Genomic DNA, 19,550 nt, shown 5'->3' on the forward strand with positions numbered 1-19,550 from the left:
GCAACTCTACTTTGATCTGTTGTATTTATATATTTTCTGCATAAGATTTTATTTGGAAAAATAATTTGAATGCTTTTGGGGGAAAAAAGGCTGATAACAGTGATTTCAACCCTTTCATTTAACAGATTGGAAAAATGATGTCTGGAGAATTTGAGATGTGTTTCCCAGGGTCTGTTCATATAGAGTGATTTGTTTGTAACCTGTTTCTTTCTGTTCTGGATATTGGACAGATTTGTCCACGAGACTGCTGCTTTACAACTCCTCCTGGATTTACCCGGTCACTGGGGTCCCACACACTTGGGGCACACACACACTCTCCATTCTCCTACCACTGACCAGTCAGTAGCGTAGTTTGGATCTCGGTTTAAGATAACATTTCTATTGCATGTGTTTGCTTCCTATTTCAGCTAGAGACCATTTCTAATTGAGAAATGGCTATCTAGAATAATATAACTTATACGTTACAACAGACAGGGGAGTTTATTTATCATGTTTTCAAAATGTGGTCTATAGAGCCCTAGAGTTTGTGGGGCCCGTCTGGGGACAAGTACAGGGTTCAGGAGGGTAGGGTCTGGATGCTACTTGGACTCCTCAAATAGCAGCTTAGTTTTATCTTTTGAATGTACTGGGCTCTCACAGAAGATTTCTCTGGAAGAAAGGCTTTCTGCTTTGAAAGAAAGAAGAGGAAGAAGGAAGGGAATTGTGTCCAGCCTCTCACTGTAAGGGTGAGGAAACCGAGGGCCTGCAGTGTTAATCTCCTTCAGCTGGAAAAGCAGTGTGTGGGACATTGAAAGAAGAGTCGGCTGTGGGAATTCCCTGGTGGTCTAGTGGTTGGGACTCGGCGCTTTCACTGCTGCGGCCCGGGTTCAATCCCTGGTCGTGTACCATTTGGCACGGTGCAGCCAAAAAAGAAAGAGTGGGCCTTGAGCCGAGTGAGCTTGGGACAGTCTTTGGCTTCTTTGAGCCTCAGTTTCCTCTTCTGTAAATTTGGGATGCTAATCCCTACATGGTTTTTTTTTTTTTTTTTTTTTTCTTCTTCGGTATGCGGGCCTCTCACTGTTGTGGCCTCTTCCGTTGCAGAGCACAGGCTCCGGACGCACAGGCTCAGCGGCCACGGCTCACGGGCCCAGCCGCTCCGCGGCATGTGGGATCTTCCCGGACCGGGGCACGAACCTGTGTCCCCTGCATCGGCAGGCAGACTTTCAACTACTGTGCCACCGGGGAAACCCCCTATGTGGTTTTGATGAAGCCCAGGATTAGATAATAACCTAATGGTTGTGAAAGTATTTTATAAACTGTAAACCCCTAGACTGGGGGGGGGGTGAAGTACCCCCTCACCCCCAGGGACATTTGGCAATGTTTGGTGCCATGTATGGTTGCCATACTGGGGGATGGGGGAGTGGGGGTACTGACATCTGGTGGGTCGTGGACAGGGATGCCGCTAAAACGACAGCACCCACGACAAAGGAGTACCAGCCCCAAATGTCAGCAGTCAAGGTTGAGAAATCCTGCCCATGACAAATGTAACTTCTCTAGACTTCTCGTTCTTTACGACTCCCCTGCCACAGCCTGCCAGACTACACTCACCCAACACAGGGTCGAATATTCATACATATAGTACATCTGTACACACAGACTCTTTCAGCGACAAACATAAAGGGGAAATGAAGTGGAGAAAAAAAGAAAAAGGAACAAACAGGATAATTAGAATGACTTTAAAAAAAAAAATTTGGCCACACCACATGGCTTCTGGGATCCTAGTTCCCTGACCAGAGATTGAACCTGCACCCTCAGCAGTGAAATCGCGGAGTCCTAACCACTGGACCTCCAGGGAATTCCCTAGAATGACTTTAAAGAAAGCATAGCTTATAATTTTTAGGTCTTTTTTTTTTTTTGACTAAATACATACTTGTAAAAAAAAAAAGAACTGTATTACTTAAAGTGAAAGTCCATTGGAATCTAGATAATGATTATTAACAATTTAACTTGTCACTTTAAAAAGAAGTGGAGAAAGTGAATTTGAAATGCTTTTTATTTATTTATTTTAAAATTTATTTATTTATTTATTTATGGCTGCATTGGGTCTTAGTTGGGGCACTTGGGATCTTTCATTGCGGCGTGAGGGCTTCTCTCTAGTTTTGTGGCATGGGCTCCAGAGCATGTGGGCTCTGTAGTTGCGGCACGTGGGCTCTCTAGTTGTGGCACGTGGGCTCTTTAGTTGTGGCGTGTGAGCTTAGTTGCCCTGCGGCATGTGGGATCTTAGTTCCCTGAGCAGGGATTGAACCCGCGTCCCCTGCATTGGAAGGCGGATTCTTAACCACTGGACCACCAGGGAAGTCCCTGAAATGCTTTTTAGAAAGCATGATAGGAACAAGAAATAAAGGATAAAGAGGTGTGCTCACTTCTGCAGCACATATGCTAAAAAAAATTGGAATGATACAGAGAAGGTTAGCATGGCTCCCGAGCAAGGATGACACAAATTCGTGAAGCATTCCATATTTAAAAAAAGGGGGGGGGGTTTAGAATAACATTTTGGAAGAATATGGGATATGAAAATATGGTCAATATTAATGGAGGGTGGGGAGCCGTTTACAAAATTGGTACAAGTGAGATGTGTCTGGGAGAGAGGGCAGATGGGGGGGCAGATCGCAGTGTGGCCCAGGTGCTTGTTTAAACTAATGGAGACCCACGACCAAGTTGCTTCAGTTGTGTATATCTTCAGGTAGAATTTGATTAATAGTTAACAGTGTATATGGGAGGAATTGAAATCCATTGCTTTTACTTCCGTTTTCTTTATCCAACCTAAACCTGCATTAGAATGCTTAGGATAATTTGTAATTATTATAACACTCTGACATAATTGTTGACGGATTTGTAGACCTACTTTATTTTGACAAATGTTAGAAACAAATGTTTCTGATTGTTTGTCAGAACCTGTACATATAAACTACTCAGAATTCCTTTTTCATAGATTTTAAATGATTAACTGAAGCAAATGATTTGAGCAACATAATTCACTTTTTACTAGGAAGGTAGTCCTAAGAAAGCTGCTAGTTTCTTGGCATCATTTCAGATGACTACATTGAAGTGCATGAGTTGTAGGAATTATTTTTTTAACCATTTCAGCATAAGCCTGTATGTGAGCTTATAATATCCCCCTCTGATTAGAAGCAAAAATACAGTATATTACTGCTCTAATCTTATGTTGTCTTGACATTAGTATAAATGCTACTAATCTTGTGTTCTCCCAGAAGAGATTGGCTGTGACCATTGAAAAAATCACTTATTTCCCCTTGTTCCAACTGCAACTTGAAGTTCATTTTATTTCAGCGCATAGCTTTTCTTTTGGAAGACTTTTTTTTTCTTCACTCAGTGTATGAAAACTAAATTTTTGGTTTCTCAATGTATGCAAGTCCAGTGATTTGGAGAGGTTTATTTATGGGGCTTTGTAGAGCACTTATGCCTTTAAGAAAGACTGTAGGCTTCCCTGGTGGCACAGTGATTAAGAATCCGCCTGCCAATGCAGGGGACATGGGTTCGAGTCCTGGTCCAGGAAGATCCCACATGCCACGGAGCAACTAAGCCCGTGAGCCACAACTACTGAGCCTGCGCTCTAGAGCCCGCGAGCCACAACTACTGAAGCCCACACGCTTAGAGCCTGTGCTCCACAACAAGAGAAGCCACCGCAATGAGAAGCCTGCTCACTGCAACGAAGAGTAGCCCCCGCTCGCTGCAACTAGAGAAAGCCCGCGCACAGCAATAAATAAGTGAATGAATGAATGAATGAATAAATAAATAAATAAAAAATTTTAAACAAAAGAAGAAAGAATGACTGTAGAATACTACTGTAATAGAAAGTCAGCTGGGTGCTGTTTCCTAAACCTCATAGTCTTGGGCACCTTATGAGAGCCAGATTTTTAAGAAGACATTTAAATTAAATTAATTAATTAAAAATTTTTATTTTATTTAATTTTGGCTGTGCTGGGTCTTCGTTGCTGCGTGCAGGCTTTCTCTAGTTGTAGCGAGCGGGGGCTACTCTTTGTTGTGGTGCATGGGCTTCTCATTGCGGTGGCTTCTCTGGTTGCGGAGCACGGGCTCCCGGTGAGTGGGCTTCAGTAGTTGTGGCTCTCAGGCTCAGTAGTTGTAGCGCACGGGCTCTAGAGTGCAGGCTCTTTAGTTGTGGTGCACAGGCTTAGTTGTTGTGCGGCATGTGGGATCTTCCTGGACCAGGGCTTGAACCCGTTTCCCCTCCATTGGCAGGTGGATTCTTAACCACGGCGCCACCAAGGAAGCCTGAGAGCCAGATTTGAACAGCAAAGAAAAAGTTGCTTGCTCACGGAGGTCCCCGAAATTCAGGCAAGCCATTCCCACACTTTTGTGAATGCTGGTCTGGGATAGTCACCATTTGCACCAACACTACCTTAATTGCAAAACCATTGGTATATTTTTAAAACATTTGACCCCCTTTTCCATCTCTGCATCTCTGTCCATGACTATATCTTTACCTAAGCATCCCTTATCTAAGAATCATCATAAAGTGTGGTCACTCCCACTCCTCAGAAATTCCTAATCCCTGGTCAGAGTCGTGCTTTAACCTGTCCTGCTTACCTTTAGTACCATCTCTCATTTCTGCTAGGCATGGAGTACACAAAGGCGGGGGGTGGGGGGAGTGTGGTATTGAGGAGGGACCAAAGTATTTAGGGTCACATTTTTCAGTCAGATAGCAGAGAAGGGAGAATCAGAAGTCTGGACCTAGCTCCCACCTGGCCTACTGCAATGGCTTTCTCCTAACTGGTGTCTCCATCTTGGATGGAGCCTTCTTCAAATCTGTCCTCACTGCTGTGAGTGGGCTGTTGTAAAGTACACATCTGATATGTTGTTTCCCTGCTTAATTTCTGCCACTGCTTCCCTACTGCTTGTAATAGAGGCCAAGATCCTTAGTTTGCCATAGGAGACTGTCTGGCTTTATCTCCCACCGCACACTCGGTAATTTAGTGACCGGGAGCTCCTCGAAGTGCGGTTCTCTCGTCCCCTTCTCTCCTGCCGCCTTCTCTAACCCTCCAAGATGGTTGGCGTGCCCTTCTCAGTGCCTCTAGCACATCCTGTTTCTGTCATTGTTCCTTGTACTTCGAGTTTCTAATTATCAGTAGGCTCTCACACTAAATAATGAACTCACTGAGTGCAGGACCTTATTTCCTGGGGCCTAGCATAGTGCTGGGCACACAGTGGGTGCTCAGTTTGTGTAATGAAGGAAATGCCCACACATAGTGTTGGCTAGGATGAATTTTGGAAGGTATTTAGTTTCCTTTGGTAAGTCAGGTTGATTATAATAACTTTGTATATCTGTGAGGAGGCCACACTGGTGGCAGGGTTAACATGGTGACCAAAGACGAGGCCTCTGGAGTCAGACTGCCTGGGTTCAAATCCCAGACATGTGACCTGAGGCAAGCTACTTAACCGTTCTGTGTCTCAGTTTCTTGGTCTATAAAATGGGGCTAATAAGAGAAATTTATTGTGAAGATGTAATGAGGTAATTTAATCCTGAAGCATTAGTGCTTAGCAAATGCTCTTCACTTTATGTGATGTTATTTGGTGTTCATGAAAACATTGTAGATGTTGCATTTTTATAAATCAAGTTATATTTTAGATTTGTTAAGGGAATTTGGTATTAAAAGGTTATTTGATGACTTTTAAATAGCACCAATGTTTATTTATTTATTTATTTATTTATTTATATTTATTTATGGCTGCGTTGGGTCTTTGTTGCTGCGTGAGGGCTTTCTCTAGTTGTGGCAAGTGGGGGCTGCTCTTCGTTGTGGTGCTCAGGCTTCTCATTGCAGTGGCCTCTCTTGTTGCGGAGCACGGGCCCTAGCTGCGCAGGCTCAGTAGTTGTGGCTTGCAGGCTCTAGAGCGCAGGCTCAGTAGTTGTTGCGCACGGGCTTAGTTGCTCTGCGGCATTGGGGTCTTCCCGGACCAGGGCTCGAACCTGTGTCCCCTGCATTGGGAGGCGGATTCTTAACCACTGTGCCACCAGGGAAGCCCCAGCACCAATGTTTTTATAATTATCCAGGTAGAAGTTCTCAGCATTTTCTTCCCCACTGCACCCCCCCCCAAAACCCCAGATACACATACACACACTTAATCAGTTCTTAAGTCCTGTAAATTCTGCCAGCAAAATGTCTCTTCTTTTCCAAGTAATCCTACACACCTTAGTCAGATGAATCTTCCTAAAGCACAACTTCAGTCATGTTATGCCTTTCTAAAAACTCTTCAGGGAAGCCTCTGCCTCCTGAATTAAGTGCTATGCAGACTGCTTGGTCCAGCTACTGGTACCTTCAGAGGCCCCCATCCCTTTCTAGCCTTGTCTCCTGCTCTCAGAGACACGCCTAGACTGCCCCCGCTCCCATTTCCCTGCACAAGCCCTGCTTCACTGTGGCCGCTGGGTGGGGCGCGCCACCCCCCTCCCCAACTCTGGCTGTTAAAAGTCTACCATTTAAGACAACTCAAATGCCACTTCTTTCTTGAAGATTAAAAAAAACAAAAACAAAAACTCTGCTAAATGTGTTCCTACCTTCCTGTCGACCAGCAGAACACTGTCCCTCTTCCGGCACCAAGGATCTGCTTTTGTTCAGTTTTCTGGATACCTGACTTGTTATTCCTTCTTGATCCCAAGCTCCCCAGGGAAGAGACTGTCTTATTTATTTCTGACCCTTGTTGAACCCAGTACTCTTGTCCTTCAGTGCTCAGTAAATATTTGTTCTTGAAATGCTTTTTGTGGCAAAAGAAGGCAATTACAATTACTGTGTGCAATGCACTGTTTTTCCAAGCTTTTTACACATTTTATATTGTTTCATCCTTGCTATTCCCCAGTCAGGGATAGACAATATTAGTATTCCTATTTTTCTATATGAAGAAACTGACACCTAGAGAAGGTATATAATTTGTCCAGGGACTGAGACATACCACTAGTAAGTACCTAATCAGTATTCTCAATCATGTTTAACCTATGTTACCCCCAAGTCCACATAACCCTATAACTGAAGTGTAACCACTGGGTAACATTTCCCACTTTTTGAAGAATAAACACTACATACTCAAGTGATGTGCTCCAAGAGGAAAGAAATTTATCCCCAGTGCCTTCTACTTAGTAACTGCTAATAAATATAGATCAAGTAAATGTATAAGGAAAAGAAACCGTTGGTTCTTGTTTCTCCATTGGTTTTTCATTTGAATCAGGAATAGGCAACAACGTAATAGCTACAATGATGTATACACAGGGTATAATGAATCCCTGATTCTTACATTTACTTTCACAAAGATGAGAATCCAGTTACTGATATTGATGAGGAGGAGCTGGAGGTATTGAGAGGGAAGGGACTTGCTGGAAAATACCAGTTGAATACTGTTCAACTGTCCCTTTTGAACAGTTTGAATTCATTTTATCTCCAGCCAGTGCACAGAGGGAAGTACATCCCAGCTTGACTTGTTGACTGTTTCTCATTGATTCTAAGTCATTTCAGGGTTTTCTTATCACTCTTGATAAGTCAAACATCTGTGGTTTCTGTTTTTTTCTTGAGGGATTGAAGAGTCACATAGTCATAAATTACCCATGCAGAGCGCTACAGTCCAGAAAATCCAGAAAAGCACTTTGTGTCATGTAACAATAGACTAGTCTCCCTGCTGCTCTCCTGACCTCTCCCTGAGGGTTTATCTCTGCGGATAGGGAAGAGCCATGATTTTGGAGTCAGACAGCTTGGGTTTGAATTCCCCTTTTTAGTTGTGTGTACTTGGGTAAGTCACTTAACCCCTTTACATTGTTTCCTCTTCTGTAAGACAAGATCATAGTACACCTCATAGGTGGTTCTGTAGATAAAATGAAATAATATATAGAAATGTTAGTACAGTGCCTGCCACTTGTAAATGTTAGTACCTCCAAATCGCCCTCCCCCCCATAAATGTAACAACACATGGCATCTTTTATTGTGTTTATTGGAACTTAATAATTCTGCATTTTTCAATGTCCCTTTAATAATTAATCTTCAGAGCGTCTTCACATTTTCCTACATACTCTGCCCACATGTGAATTAACTAACTATATTTTAGTAAAATGTGTACAGCCATGTTTCTTTTTTGCATTCTTGGAAAGTTGTACGACTGTCAGAATTCTGAAAGCTAGATTATGTGCTATATGCACTCATTTAAAAGGACCCTTTTTGTGAGTTTGGCTTTTCTTCAAGCAGAGCACACCAGTAATGACTTCCACATTTACCTTCCCTATCTTTACTACTTTCTGCTGACTGCTTTACTTGTTCTGATCAGAATCCTGGTATTTGATGTCCACCCTAGAAATTCCTACAGATGTTTCAGCCTCTGTCTAGTCCGATAGGCAACAGGAAGGTTAAGGTCTTGTAAAATAGCCACCTTCTTAGTCTATTTCCTACATACCCTGCAGCAATGTTGACTTGTGAGAAGCTGATTAACACAGACCACATTTACCATCTCTGAGCCTTTGGTCTGGCACACTTTCTTGGTTAATTCACATGACTTGGCATTTACACATGGACACCTGGGACAATCTGTCTTTGCCTCAAAGGATTAAGTAACACAGTTTGGAATTGACTTAAAACTATTTTTTTTCCCCTCATAAATTGGGCCCTGAGCATCTTTCATAAATCAGGAATGTTTCTTGGAAATGTAATTCTCACCAAACTCAGTCCCAAGGGTACTTTTCTATAAAAGCACGTTCTTGTTTGTCTGTCACAACAAATGCATTTGATGATTGTAATAGTGTTGATAGAGACATGATTGAACAGGAAAGCACACCCATTCTAAATAGGCCAGTTTGATATTAATCCATGTTCAAAGCGTAAATATAGCTTTATTAAACACAAGACAGCTCTAGGAAAACCTTTATTATATTTTAAAGCAAAATGTTCTAGTTCAGCAGTGAGTCTGAAGGAATCCCCTATTTTTTAAAAAACATGTAGCAAAACCTGTTGTATTTCTATAAACAGTTGCTAATGCCTATGAAATAAAGTCAACTATGCAAAGAATGGGAAGAATAGATTCTGATTTTCAGCTGTGGTTCACCCACAGTGATCCTCCACAAGCCAGGGAGTTGTGTTTTAATAGAGGATTTAACTATTACCTTACAGTTTTGAGATCTTTTGAGTTTTTTTAGAAAGGTAGCAGAACTTACTACTATTTATTGAAGTCTGTGTGAGACACTGCAGATACCTTTACATGTTCCTAACACAGCAACCCTAGGAGATGGTTTTCACTCCAGAGATGAGCACGTTGAGGGCGGGCGAGGTTAAAGCACTGACCTAAGGTCAGAGGGCTGGCTGGTGAGGACGGCCCAGTGGTCTGAACTGGGCCTGTCTCGTGACAGCATCAGTGCTCTTGCCGTCCCACTCAGTGGGAGAGTGGATCTCTCATTTTTTGGAAGCTGTATCTTTTCTTTCAGACATTTAAGAATAAAGTTGTTTGGCCCATGGCTCCTAGGATCTTGAAAACTTGCTTGTAATTCCTGTAGTTTCTCATATTCATAAACTGCCAGTTGAATATGCTAGTTAAGTTCTTGCTCATACATCTTGTTACATTATAAAATTAAAATGGACTTGCTTTGCAATTTTAATTTTTAGATGCAGATGAAAATTTAGCATTGATAGCTACACATTAGACTTATGAATTTAGGAGCTTTGTTTAAAATGTTAACTATAAGCTGGAGTGAGATCTTAATTATATAATCAATTATTGATAAATAAAGTGGGTCTATGGTCTTCTTTTCCCTATGATCAATCTTTCATAGAAATGTTTTCTAAGTGACTTTCTAAGGATTTTTTTATGCCTCTCCCAACAGTGCGTTAGTCTTCCTCAGTTGAAAGTCCATTGGCAATTGCAACTTCTACAAAGTTGATTCCACAGGAACCTTTATTGCTCCAACTTGTTCTGCTTAGGGACTGATATCCAAAGTACACTTCTGGGACTTTGCTGGCAGTCCAGTGGTTAAGACTCCGCGCTTCCACTGCAGGGGGCCCGGGTTTGATCCCCGGTCGGGGAGCTAAGATCCTGCATGCCATCCAGTGTGGCCCCCCCCAAAATTCAAAGTACATTTCTACCCCAGGACTGCAGTCAGATTATGTAGCCTGCTTCTTAATTCTTGCTGATTATGTTTGCTTTCTCAATAATTTCAGTGAAGTCAAGCTTTATGATATATGGCATGGTAAGAGCAAAGACTTTTCTAAAAGTTGCATTGATTAACTAGAAATGGTCCATATGTCACAGTGATGGCCATCAGCATAGTTCTGCCCACCCCCACACAAAGTGTGGCTTAGGGTATACACTGGTATCCTGCTGTTGGTTGTTATTCTTTTAAATTTGTTATAAAATCCACTTGGGGATGTGATGAGGCAGTATTTTTTTATGTAGTTAGTGGAGAAAGTTCTCTGTTGTTTTGTTACTAAAATAGTATCAGATGAATTGTTAAGGAATTGCTTCTTTCTAAAAATGTGTGTTTATCTACTAGCTGGTTTTATGATGTCCTTTTGGGCACGAAGGATGCCCTAAAATGCAGGGTTAGATTGATTCAGAGTAATTTCTTTTTGAAAGAATTTGTGCCAATTCTTTTTCCTCTCCAGAAGAAATGGTTTCAGAGCATGGGCTTCCTGCCTAATGTCAATTCCATAAGGCTTCTCTGTTATGGGGTGGGTTTTTTTTTTGTTGTTTTTTTGGCTTCTTTACCTTGCTCCCCACCCCCCTTGGTGGACTCTGCCATTAGGAAGATGTGTACCTACAACCAGGCATTTCTTTACTTTAGGGTTATTTGTCATTCCAGACATCATGGGCCAAAAGAACAGGCTTAAAAGGGGAGGCAGAGTTATATAAATTTTATTCATAGTTAAATATTTGCTTCCAGGGAAGGTGAAAAATGCTTTGTACTTTTTCCTTTGGCTTTTTCTTCTAAGAGAACTTGTCATGCAACAACAAAAAAAAGTGGCCAAAGGCAGAGAAAACCCTTCTCTTTTCCATGTTGGTTTGTTTTCATTGTAAGACAAACCTTTCATGTTTTATTGTTACGAAGTTTAAACCTGGCCTAGAGGTGCCAATCTTTAGTGGAAACAGCTGCAGAGTTGGTGTCCCCTAATCAGGTGGGACTTTCTTTGAAGCAACATGTTGCCTTTTAAAAGAAAATTGAGCATGTGAGAACTTGAACCTGTAAAACTCATCAGCAGTTCCACCACTGTTTATCTCTTAAATAACCGAGGTAGCTAACTTAAAGTAACACGTTGGCATTTAAACATCATTTTCCATATTATTTTTTCTGAAGAGAACAGACTTGATATTTTATGTCCTAAAAATATAGAAATGGAGAAGAAAAGTCTCATAGGAATTGAAGATGTAGCAGCCCAATTTAACTAAGACTGTAGAGTACACTCCGTCTTTGGGCTAGTCTGAACTGTAATTTTGATCTCATATTTATACTTGCAGGTAAATGCCTTCAATCGGAGCAAAACTGGGCAGTCAGGCATATACCTGAACTTAAATGAAGTCTAGAGAGGGAAGATTTTCTGCTCTGTACTGGTTGATGTTGAAGCGTTTCTTCTCTTTGTGGTTGAGTGATACTGGTAGCAGTGGGTTTAGCATCGTTCTTGGTCTACTGTTAGGAGAAGTTGAGCATCAGAGAGCTTTCTTTCCTTGGGGAAAAATAGGAGAGACAGGCATGGAATCAGAGAGACAAGAAAAATGCTGAAATATTTTCCTTTTGGGCTTTTGATTTGTTTGCCAAAAAATTGCCTTCCAGATGGAGAAGGCCAAAAGCTCTGATTGTAAGCCATTATGTTTTTACTGGCCTAACTCCCCATCCCATTGCCTGGTTTGAAATCTGTAGGCCAGTCCAAATTCTTTACCTCATTCTCTAGTACCAATTTACTGTCTTACTCATCTTCCAGCTGCAAGGGGGTGAGGCAAGTTGCTTTGAAACTGAACCCTGTGCCATTTTATAAACCAAGCAACAGCAGATTCTTGCTGAGGACTATCGATTGTGATAGTTGCCATTTCCCTGAAGTTCTTGAATCACACCTACCAGGTAGACTTGTGTCTGTGACATGTGCTGTAGGATTAGTCTGGGAATGAATCGGAACAAGCCCATCTGGCCTTGTGCAGACTTGCTACTACCCTGGTTGCCTAGCGTTCTGGGCTGTTGCATAGGAAGCACAATTTGGTTTTTGGCTGTATCCTACTTGATTGGCAGTAGAAACCTTGACACTCCAATTTCCCTTGGAGGTAGTGATTGTTTAGGGGTTGAAGTTGTAGGGGAATCCAGTGTCAGGACATAGTGGGCATAGTGGCCTTGTAGTGTGACAGATGTGGGCCCAGTTCATTGCTCTTCCACTAACTGAGCATGTCCTTGAGCAAGTTATTTTCTGCATCTGGAAACTGGGGGGTAATACCATATCAGGGTGTTGTTTGGTTTAAAAGATAATTTTTTTTTTTTTTTGGTAGAGTAGGGAGGGAATGTTGGGTACTCATGGGAAATACTGATGTTTGTTCCTTTTCCTTCTCTTTATATCAGCCTTGAATAGGTTAACTATTGTGGTCTGTAAACTGATGAGTTTTCCATCATTTTATTAAGTTACATAGAAATTGAGATGACATGAGTGATCTTCAAATGTTGCATTTTAAAGTTGGGTGCCAGTACCTAATGCAGGGTCTATTGGACAGTACAAAGTAATGATTTTTAATTAAAGTTCATATTTGTATAGGGTATAGTCATAGGAAGAAAACACACATCATGGCCACCTATAGACAGTAAGAGAAAATTACCAGAAATCATTCTGGATAATAGCATAAACACTTACTTCAGGCCAGCATCAGCTGGATTGTTGCATAGGTGAAGCAAAAAAGGTGTGGATTAGCTTGTTTGCTCAAGACGAAGTTCTCTGTGTTTGGAGCAGAAAGGTCAGGTTTGCTGACTGAGGAGTGCTTTGAATGTTCACACTACAGTAGCCTAAATTCATGGTTAGACAGGAAAGAAGCTCTTGGAATTTCAACAGCACGTATTTGAAAACCATTAAGGCAAGTGAGAATTGGACTTTTATGTGGTGCTTAATTGTAAAGAGGTTGGTCAGGGTCTCTGTTGGACCATGGAGCAGACACTTAGTAAAGAGCATCAGAATACTCTGAAAACAATTAATCTGTCAAGTCTGGGGAAAAAAAAAAAAATCAGATCTTAGCTGTCTTCCTTGGCATGTATAACTTACTTTTTTGATAATGGAAAAATAAGTTTATCTCAAAGTTTGTGACATGTATCTCTACAGTATGTGAGATGACTTTTTTTCCTAAAGTAGTACCACAGGTAAATGTTTTTATTTTAATGGTTCTACATTCATTTTAACACACCTTATGAAAAAAATATAGCTAGCACTCAAATCTATGATTATACCAATATTATTTGAGGTTGAATTTATATAATTAAATACATACATTGGTGGTTTTTTCAAAAAAAATAAGTGTGCAGATGAAGTACGCATTAGCAAAAATTATGACTGTAGCAGTGACCAAGGTTTGAGAAATATTGGTCAAAATGAGAATTTAACCTTTTTTTGTTTTTTTTTTTAACCGCAAGCTTACGTTCCTATGAAGTTTGATTTAAAATTAGGTATTAAAAATTTTTTTTTTTTTCGGGCTTCCCTGGTGGCGCAGTGGTTGAGAGTCCGCCTGCCGATGCAGGGGACACGGGTTCGTGCCCCGGTCTGGGAAGATCCCACATGCCACGGAGCGGCTGGGCCCGTGAGCCATGGCCGTTGAGCCTGCGCGTCCGGAGCCTGTGCTCCGCAACGGGAGAGGCCACAACAGTGAGAGGCCCACATACCGCAAAAAAAAAAAAAAAAAAAAAAAAAAAAATTTTTTTTCTACCAGATCATTAAATTAACAGGCTTGCATTTGTTCTTTTATTTTGAAAGATAGTGGTTAAAAATGCCCTATGAGTAAAATGAGGAGAGGAGATTAATCTTCACATTTGAGGAGGTGCTTTCCCTCTGTCTGGACACTCTGACTTGTGTTTGACTTATGACAACCTTTGGCAACTGTTCTGGATCACTCCTTTCCATCTTCCTCAAAAAGTAACCATCATTCAAAGTGCTGAAATGACAAGGGGAGCTTCCTGCTGACATTGTTTACCTGATGTGCTGGCTGTGGCACCCCTGCGGAAGGTGGGTGGGAGAGCCCAAGGTGCTGGCCGCTATTCGCAAGCAGTGCAGAGAGCCTCTACTCGGGAACTGTCTCCTGGTTTGTTCCCGCACCCCTAAGACTCGTTTAGACGGAATGGTGAAGAAAGTTCTTATCCCCTGTTGGGGCAAAGGGACCAAAGGCATAGATAAAGCCTCTGACAACAAGAAGGAAGGTTAGAAATGAGAAAATCATCTCTCTACCAAATTTAAAAATCTGTTTTTTATAGGTGTTCACATTTATGAAATGTTCGTTTTGTTTCTGTCATTACTATTAAGATATTTAACATGTTTTTCCTCCCTCTTTGTAGGTACTGGTTTTGGATTAGGACTTGTTTTCTCACTTACCTTCTTTAAAAGTAAGTGCGACTCTTCCTACCTTTACAACATAATGTCCTAGTGTATAGGTGCACATGGCAGGGACACTTCTGGAAGGCATGGCTACATGGCTGCCAGTCCATCCATTTATGGGTTTAGGTAGGCCTCTGTAAAATGAGCTAGACAAAGACTGTGGACTCAAAAGAGGTCAGAAAGGGTCGGGCATCTCCAGAATTCCCCCTGGGCATTGAGTCAGGGCGCCTGATATCTTCATTAAAAAAAGCCTGTACTTTATGCCAGTGAGTCGTTTGGCCAAATCTACACTCTCAGATAATTCTAATTAATTATAATTTTTTCTGAAGGAACTTGAAAACGAGGGTCCTGCTGGTAGTAAAAAAGTAGACCAGAAATACCCATGCTTTTTGGCCAAAAATTCTCCTAAGCAAAGGGCAGGAAATGTCCCTTTCATTTTGTGGAAGAACTTCTGCAGTTTGGATATTGAATAGAAGCCAAAGGGGTCACTTTGACCTCTTTCCATGAAGAACTGGTGGGGAATACACAACTAGAGAATCATAATTAACACATAGTGCTGATGTGAAATAATCATGGCATTGGCTTAAGAAAACCTCATGACTTACTAGAATCAAAATATGTAAATATTGGTGAAATTCTGTTTTTAAAAAATAAATTTATTTACTTTATTTATATTTATTTTTGGTTGCATTGGGTCTTCGTTGCTGTGCGTGGGCTTTCTCTAGTTGCAGCGGGGGCAGCAGTCTGCTCTTCATTGCGGTGCGTAGGCTTCTCATTGCGGTGGCTTCTCTTGTTGCGGAGCACGGGCTCTAGGTGCGCGGGCTCCAGTAGTTGGAGCACGTGGGCTCAGTAGTAGTGGCGCACGGGCTTAGTTGCTCCGAGGCACGTGGGATCTTCCCGGACCAGGGCTCGAACCCATGTCCCCTGCATTGGCAGGCAGATTCTTAACCACTGCGCCACCAGGGAAGTTCCAGAAATTCTTACATATTTTAAAAATTCAAAGACCTTACCAAAAGGTGGTTTTATTTCTAAGTTTAAGAGTTAGTTAAAATGAGCAAATGGTTAGAACTGACGTAGAAAAGTTAAGAGGTTCAACTGAGTCTACTGTTTTCATATTGTACCACTTATTAGTACCTCAAATCTAGCAGCATGTGTACTTAATAGAGCCTCCTTTCCCATTTTTTGGCTGGTGATTAAACGTTGACAGGAGTGTATGGCATATTATAGTCAACAGTATGATGCATGTTGAGTATTTATTGAACCCTAAGCAAATGTATTTAAGCTGGAGAAAAGCTTTATTTTCTCTTAATGGTTCCCTTTTGGGATTTTCCTTTTCTGCTCACCAGGAAGAATGTGGCCATTAGCCTTTGGTTCTGGAATGGGGTTGGGAATGGCCTACTCCAACTGTCAGCATGATTTCCAGGCTCCATATCTTCTACATGGAAAATATGTCAAAGTATGTACACAATTGATATTTCTCTTTCTTTCTCCTGAGTCCCCGAAGAATTCTTCAGAGTGCATATAATTGATAAATACACTGTCATGTCACTGTGGCACCACTGAGATCCTAAGTGCTCAGGAGTCTGCCTCAGCGTTTATCATTAGGGTAAAGCAGATCCGTATTAAATATCTGATATCTGTAGGTAGCACTTTTGTTCGAGATCTCAGAGTGCCCTGTAAACATCTCACACACATTCAAGCTACACCTAAAGACTTCTGAACTCAGCCATTATTCTGCTTTCTCCTGAAGAGGGCAGGTTCTTGACTGTGAGTCCCACATGATTCTGCCGAAGTCCTTGTCTACAGACGGGTTTTTAATGATGCAGACAGGATGAAAAAGTGTAACACATGCCTCCAGAGGAAGGAGGTAGCACGGTTCCTAAGGTTTTTGTGTGTAGCAGCCCTTGGACAGAGGTGGTATTTATTTTTGTATCCCCAGGGCCTGGAACAAAGTAGGTGCTCAAATAAATGTAAAATAAATGAATGAAATACATTGTATATCTTATTAGATGTGCTAATGGCCTCAGGCTTATTAAGGCATAACCTTTATAGCAACACAAGCTTCATGAAGAGCTTCACATTCTCTGGAAGTGTAGAATCATCTACTTTCTTGGTTACCCTTGAGCTAGAATCACTGTGAGCTGGGCAGCAGCAGGGGGCCAGTGGAAAGAGCACAGAGGCCAGGACACCCAGATGTGAGTCCTGGTCCATCACTTGCTTTCTATGTGCTCTTGAGTTTTTCACTTCTGAGATTGTTTTCTGTCTGTAAAATGAGGGTAGTAATTTCTGCCTGCAGGGTTGTTGTGAGGATTAAATGTGAAAATGTTTTTAAGCTATGAGGTGCTATATATATATATAAATAGAAATGTTGGTTATTATAATTGAGGCCAACTAAGAAAGGGTGACTGACTCGTTCATTGTTCCACCATAATAACAAGTAGGGCAGAAAAGGAGGTACAAATGAGTGTCCCAGTTCTGGTCAAAAGCTGTAGCCACAAGGGTGACCGAATCTTAAATGACAGTATGCCACCACAGCTCGGTAGCCTCTATCTGAGAACGTGCTCAGACGGTCAGCTGCCTACTGAACAGCCTGCGCGTGGCTGGGGAGAGGACTGGGAGCAGGGGGGTCGGCCAGTGGGAAAGCCGGGCAGGCATCCCGCAGGCCCTCTGTAGTCATGCCCCATCCCTGCGCCAGAGCCAGGGTGAGGTAATCAGAGGGACAGCGCAAGTGAGCAGAGGCGCAGCTGCGTGGCATCAGCGCTGACGACAGGCGGTTTCCACTGCTCCCTGGCGCCTCACTCTCTTGGCACCACGGCTGAAGTTAGAGGAGAACATAAAGGGACAGGGAGAGGAGCTTCAGCTCTTTAAATTGTTTGAAATGTTTTCATTGTTCCAAACTGAGTTGTCATGGATAAATGGCTCAGGGGTGATTATATGTGGATGTATTTAATGGCTGGGAGTTACTGTGGAAAATATTGTTACAGTATTTACAGCCTTGTGCGTCCAGCTCCAAAATGGCCTTGTAACTTTATCTGAACTTGAGTCTGTGCCTTGGTGTCGTCATCCTCCATTCTCTGAAAAGAGGAACAAAATCCCAACTTGGGGCTTTCTCAGTGTAGTGATATCATGGTAATTGCTTGCTGAGTGCCTGCTATGACCTGTGGACCATCCTAGGTGCTTCATCTTTACATTCTTTCTCTAGACCTCTCTCCCAGTAGATTTGTGAGAGGGGTTTTACTACCCTCATTCAGCAGATGAGAAAGCCGAATTTTACCGAGGTTAAGAAACTTGCCGAAGTTCCTGTCATTCGTAGGCCACTTGATTCCAGAGCCATGCTCTTTCCCCTCACCTGGGATCCGTCCCTTTGATGGGTTCTAGGAATATAGTTATCCAGGTACCGACTGTTCAGCCCTGTTCCGTTCCTTTTCTATTTTCCCCCCTCAAAAGACTGAGGAGCCACTCTGAAGAACCTGGGCTGGAAGGATACAGTCCTCTTGTGAGACAGATTTAAAGCAAACCGAGTGGTAAGGCTTGGGGCTCGTTGGTCCTCTGGGTCTGACCTGCAGCAGCAAGTTAGAGAGGGTTGTCAGAACGCTGTGTGCCCAGTTCTAACCTGAGTGTCCTTACCTTACAGGAGCAGGAGCAGTGACTTAACGTCTGAGAACATCCCGGTGGGAGGGAAAGAGAAATCACGTTTATTCCTCAGGAATACTGAAGTGCCCTGGAGTAAGCTGACACTCTTCTGTAACAATGTTATCAGTAATGCTTTAAACTCCAGCACACTGTTTATGTATTTGAAACCAAGTCTGTTTCTTGTTTTGTATTTTCTCTCTGGAAATTGCAAGGAGGTGGTCTTAAAAGAAATAAATTAAACAAAAATAGGCAGCCCAGTGCATTGCCTGCGTTTCTTTGCCTTTGGTCTCTGAGCAGGAGGAAAAGTATAGTTGGACTGCCAGCAGCTGTAACCGCCTGGTCCCAGCCCCTCTTTAGAGCCTTGCTGGAACCACAGCCGTTGTGCATTCCTCCCCACTCGCCCCTTAACGTGTAGTTTCAGAGCTGCTTCCACCTCATAAATCGGAGCTTGGAGAGTGCTGCTGCGTTGTCCGAAGAAGATGACAAATGCCTTGAGGATCCTCGCTTGCTCTGGCCGTTCTTTAAAACCCTATGTTCTCATCATTGGACCTGGCTGGGCACGTCTCAGCTGTGTCTGCTGCGCTGAGGTCGGGTAGTGGGCTGTCTTGGCAGGTACGGAACCTCGCTGTGCCTGTCGGTGGCTCACTCCATTGATGTCATGATTCCCCACAGCTTCAAGGAGCTCGACACCGTCCGGGCCTCAGCACTGGGGGCTTTGTCCTGGGGGCTGGGGAGAGCTCGTGGCTCACACAGCTGTGGCTTACACAGCTGGCCAGAAGGCCATGTTTGGGGTTGATTTCATCTTCACATAGCAGCTGAAGTCTGAGGACAAAAGGGCCACTACTCATGCCCCTCTGTGAATTTATCCCCTTGGTTTCACTTGAACCAGGGAGGCTAGACACAAAAGTAGTATTGTAGCAATTTCTTCTAAAAATGTGCAGAATCTCAGAGCTCAGTCTTTCAGATCTTATTTCTCTCTCTTTATAATAAAATTAAGATGGGTGGAACTGGATCCCACTTGTCCCTTTAAATGTTGATTGAGCATCTGCTGTGAGCTGAGCACTGTTATAGGCAGCAGAGATAAATGGATGAGAGACAAGACATAGGCCCCTTTAAGGAGCTTAGAGTCTGAAGCAAAGGCAGACGCTCCAACTCTTTCTGACACTGGACGAGGAGGAGTGTAGACAAAGTGCCGTGAGAGCAGAGGAGAAGGAGCAGCTCAGTGTCCTCAGGACGGCCTGGCAGAGGCGGGGAGAGCGTGGGCTGGAGCTTGAAGTTCATCGGACCTTCCAGACAGACAGGAAGAGAGGGGAGGTAGCTTTTGCAAAGGCTCAGAAT

The 19,550-nt window shown here is 42.7% G+C and overlaps 1 protein-coding gene across 1 annotated transcript in view; it reads left to right on the top strand.

Annotated features, from left to right (window-relative positions):
• MICOS10 (mitochondrial contact site and cristae organizing system subunit 10) overlaps positions 1-18,464 on the top strand; it is a 34,848-nt gene extending 16,384 nt beyond the window's left edge. Inside the window, exons 2-4 of the mRNA XM_079725729.1 lie at positions 14,540-14,587; positions 15,926-16,035; positions 18,214-18,464. Coding sequence (XP_079581855.1) covers positions 14,540-14,587; positions 15,926-16,035; positions 18,214-18,228 — 173 coding nt within the window. The 3' untranslated portion in view covers positions 18,229-18,464. The remainder of the gene's footprint in view (positions 1-14,539; positions 14,588-15,925; positions 16,036-18,213) is intronic.
• Positions 18,465-19,550: the final 1,086 nt, after the last annotated feature.

The sequence above is a fragment of the Hyperoodon ampullatus genome, assembly GCF_949752795.1.
Source record: "Hyperoodon ampullatus genome assembly, chromosome: 2".
Classification (NCBI taxonomy): Eukaryota; Metazoa; Chordata; class Mammalia; order Artiodactyla; family Ziphiidae; genus Hyperoodon; species Hyperoodon ampullatus.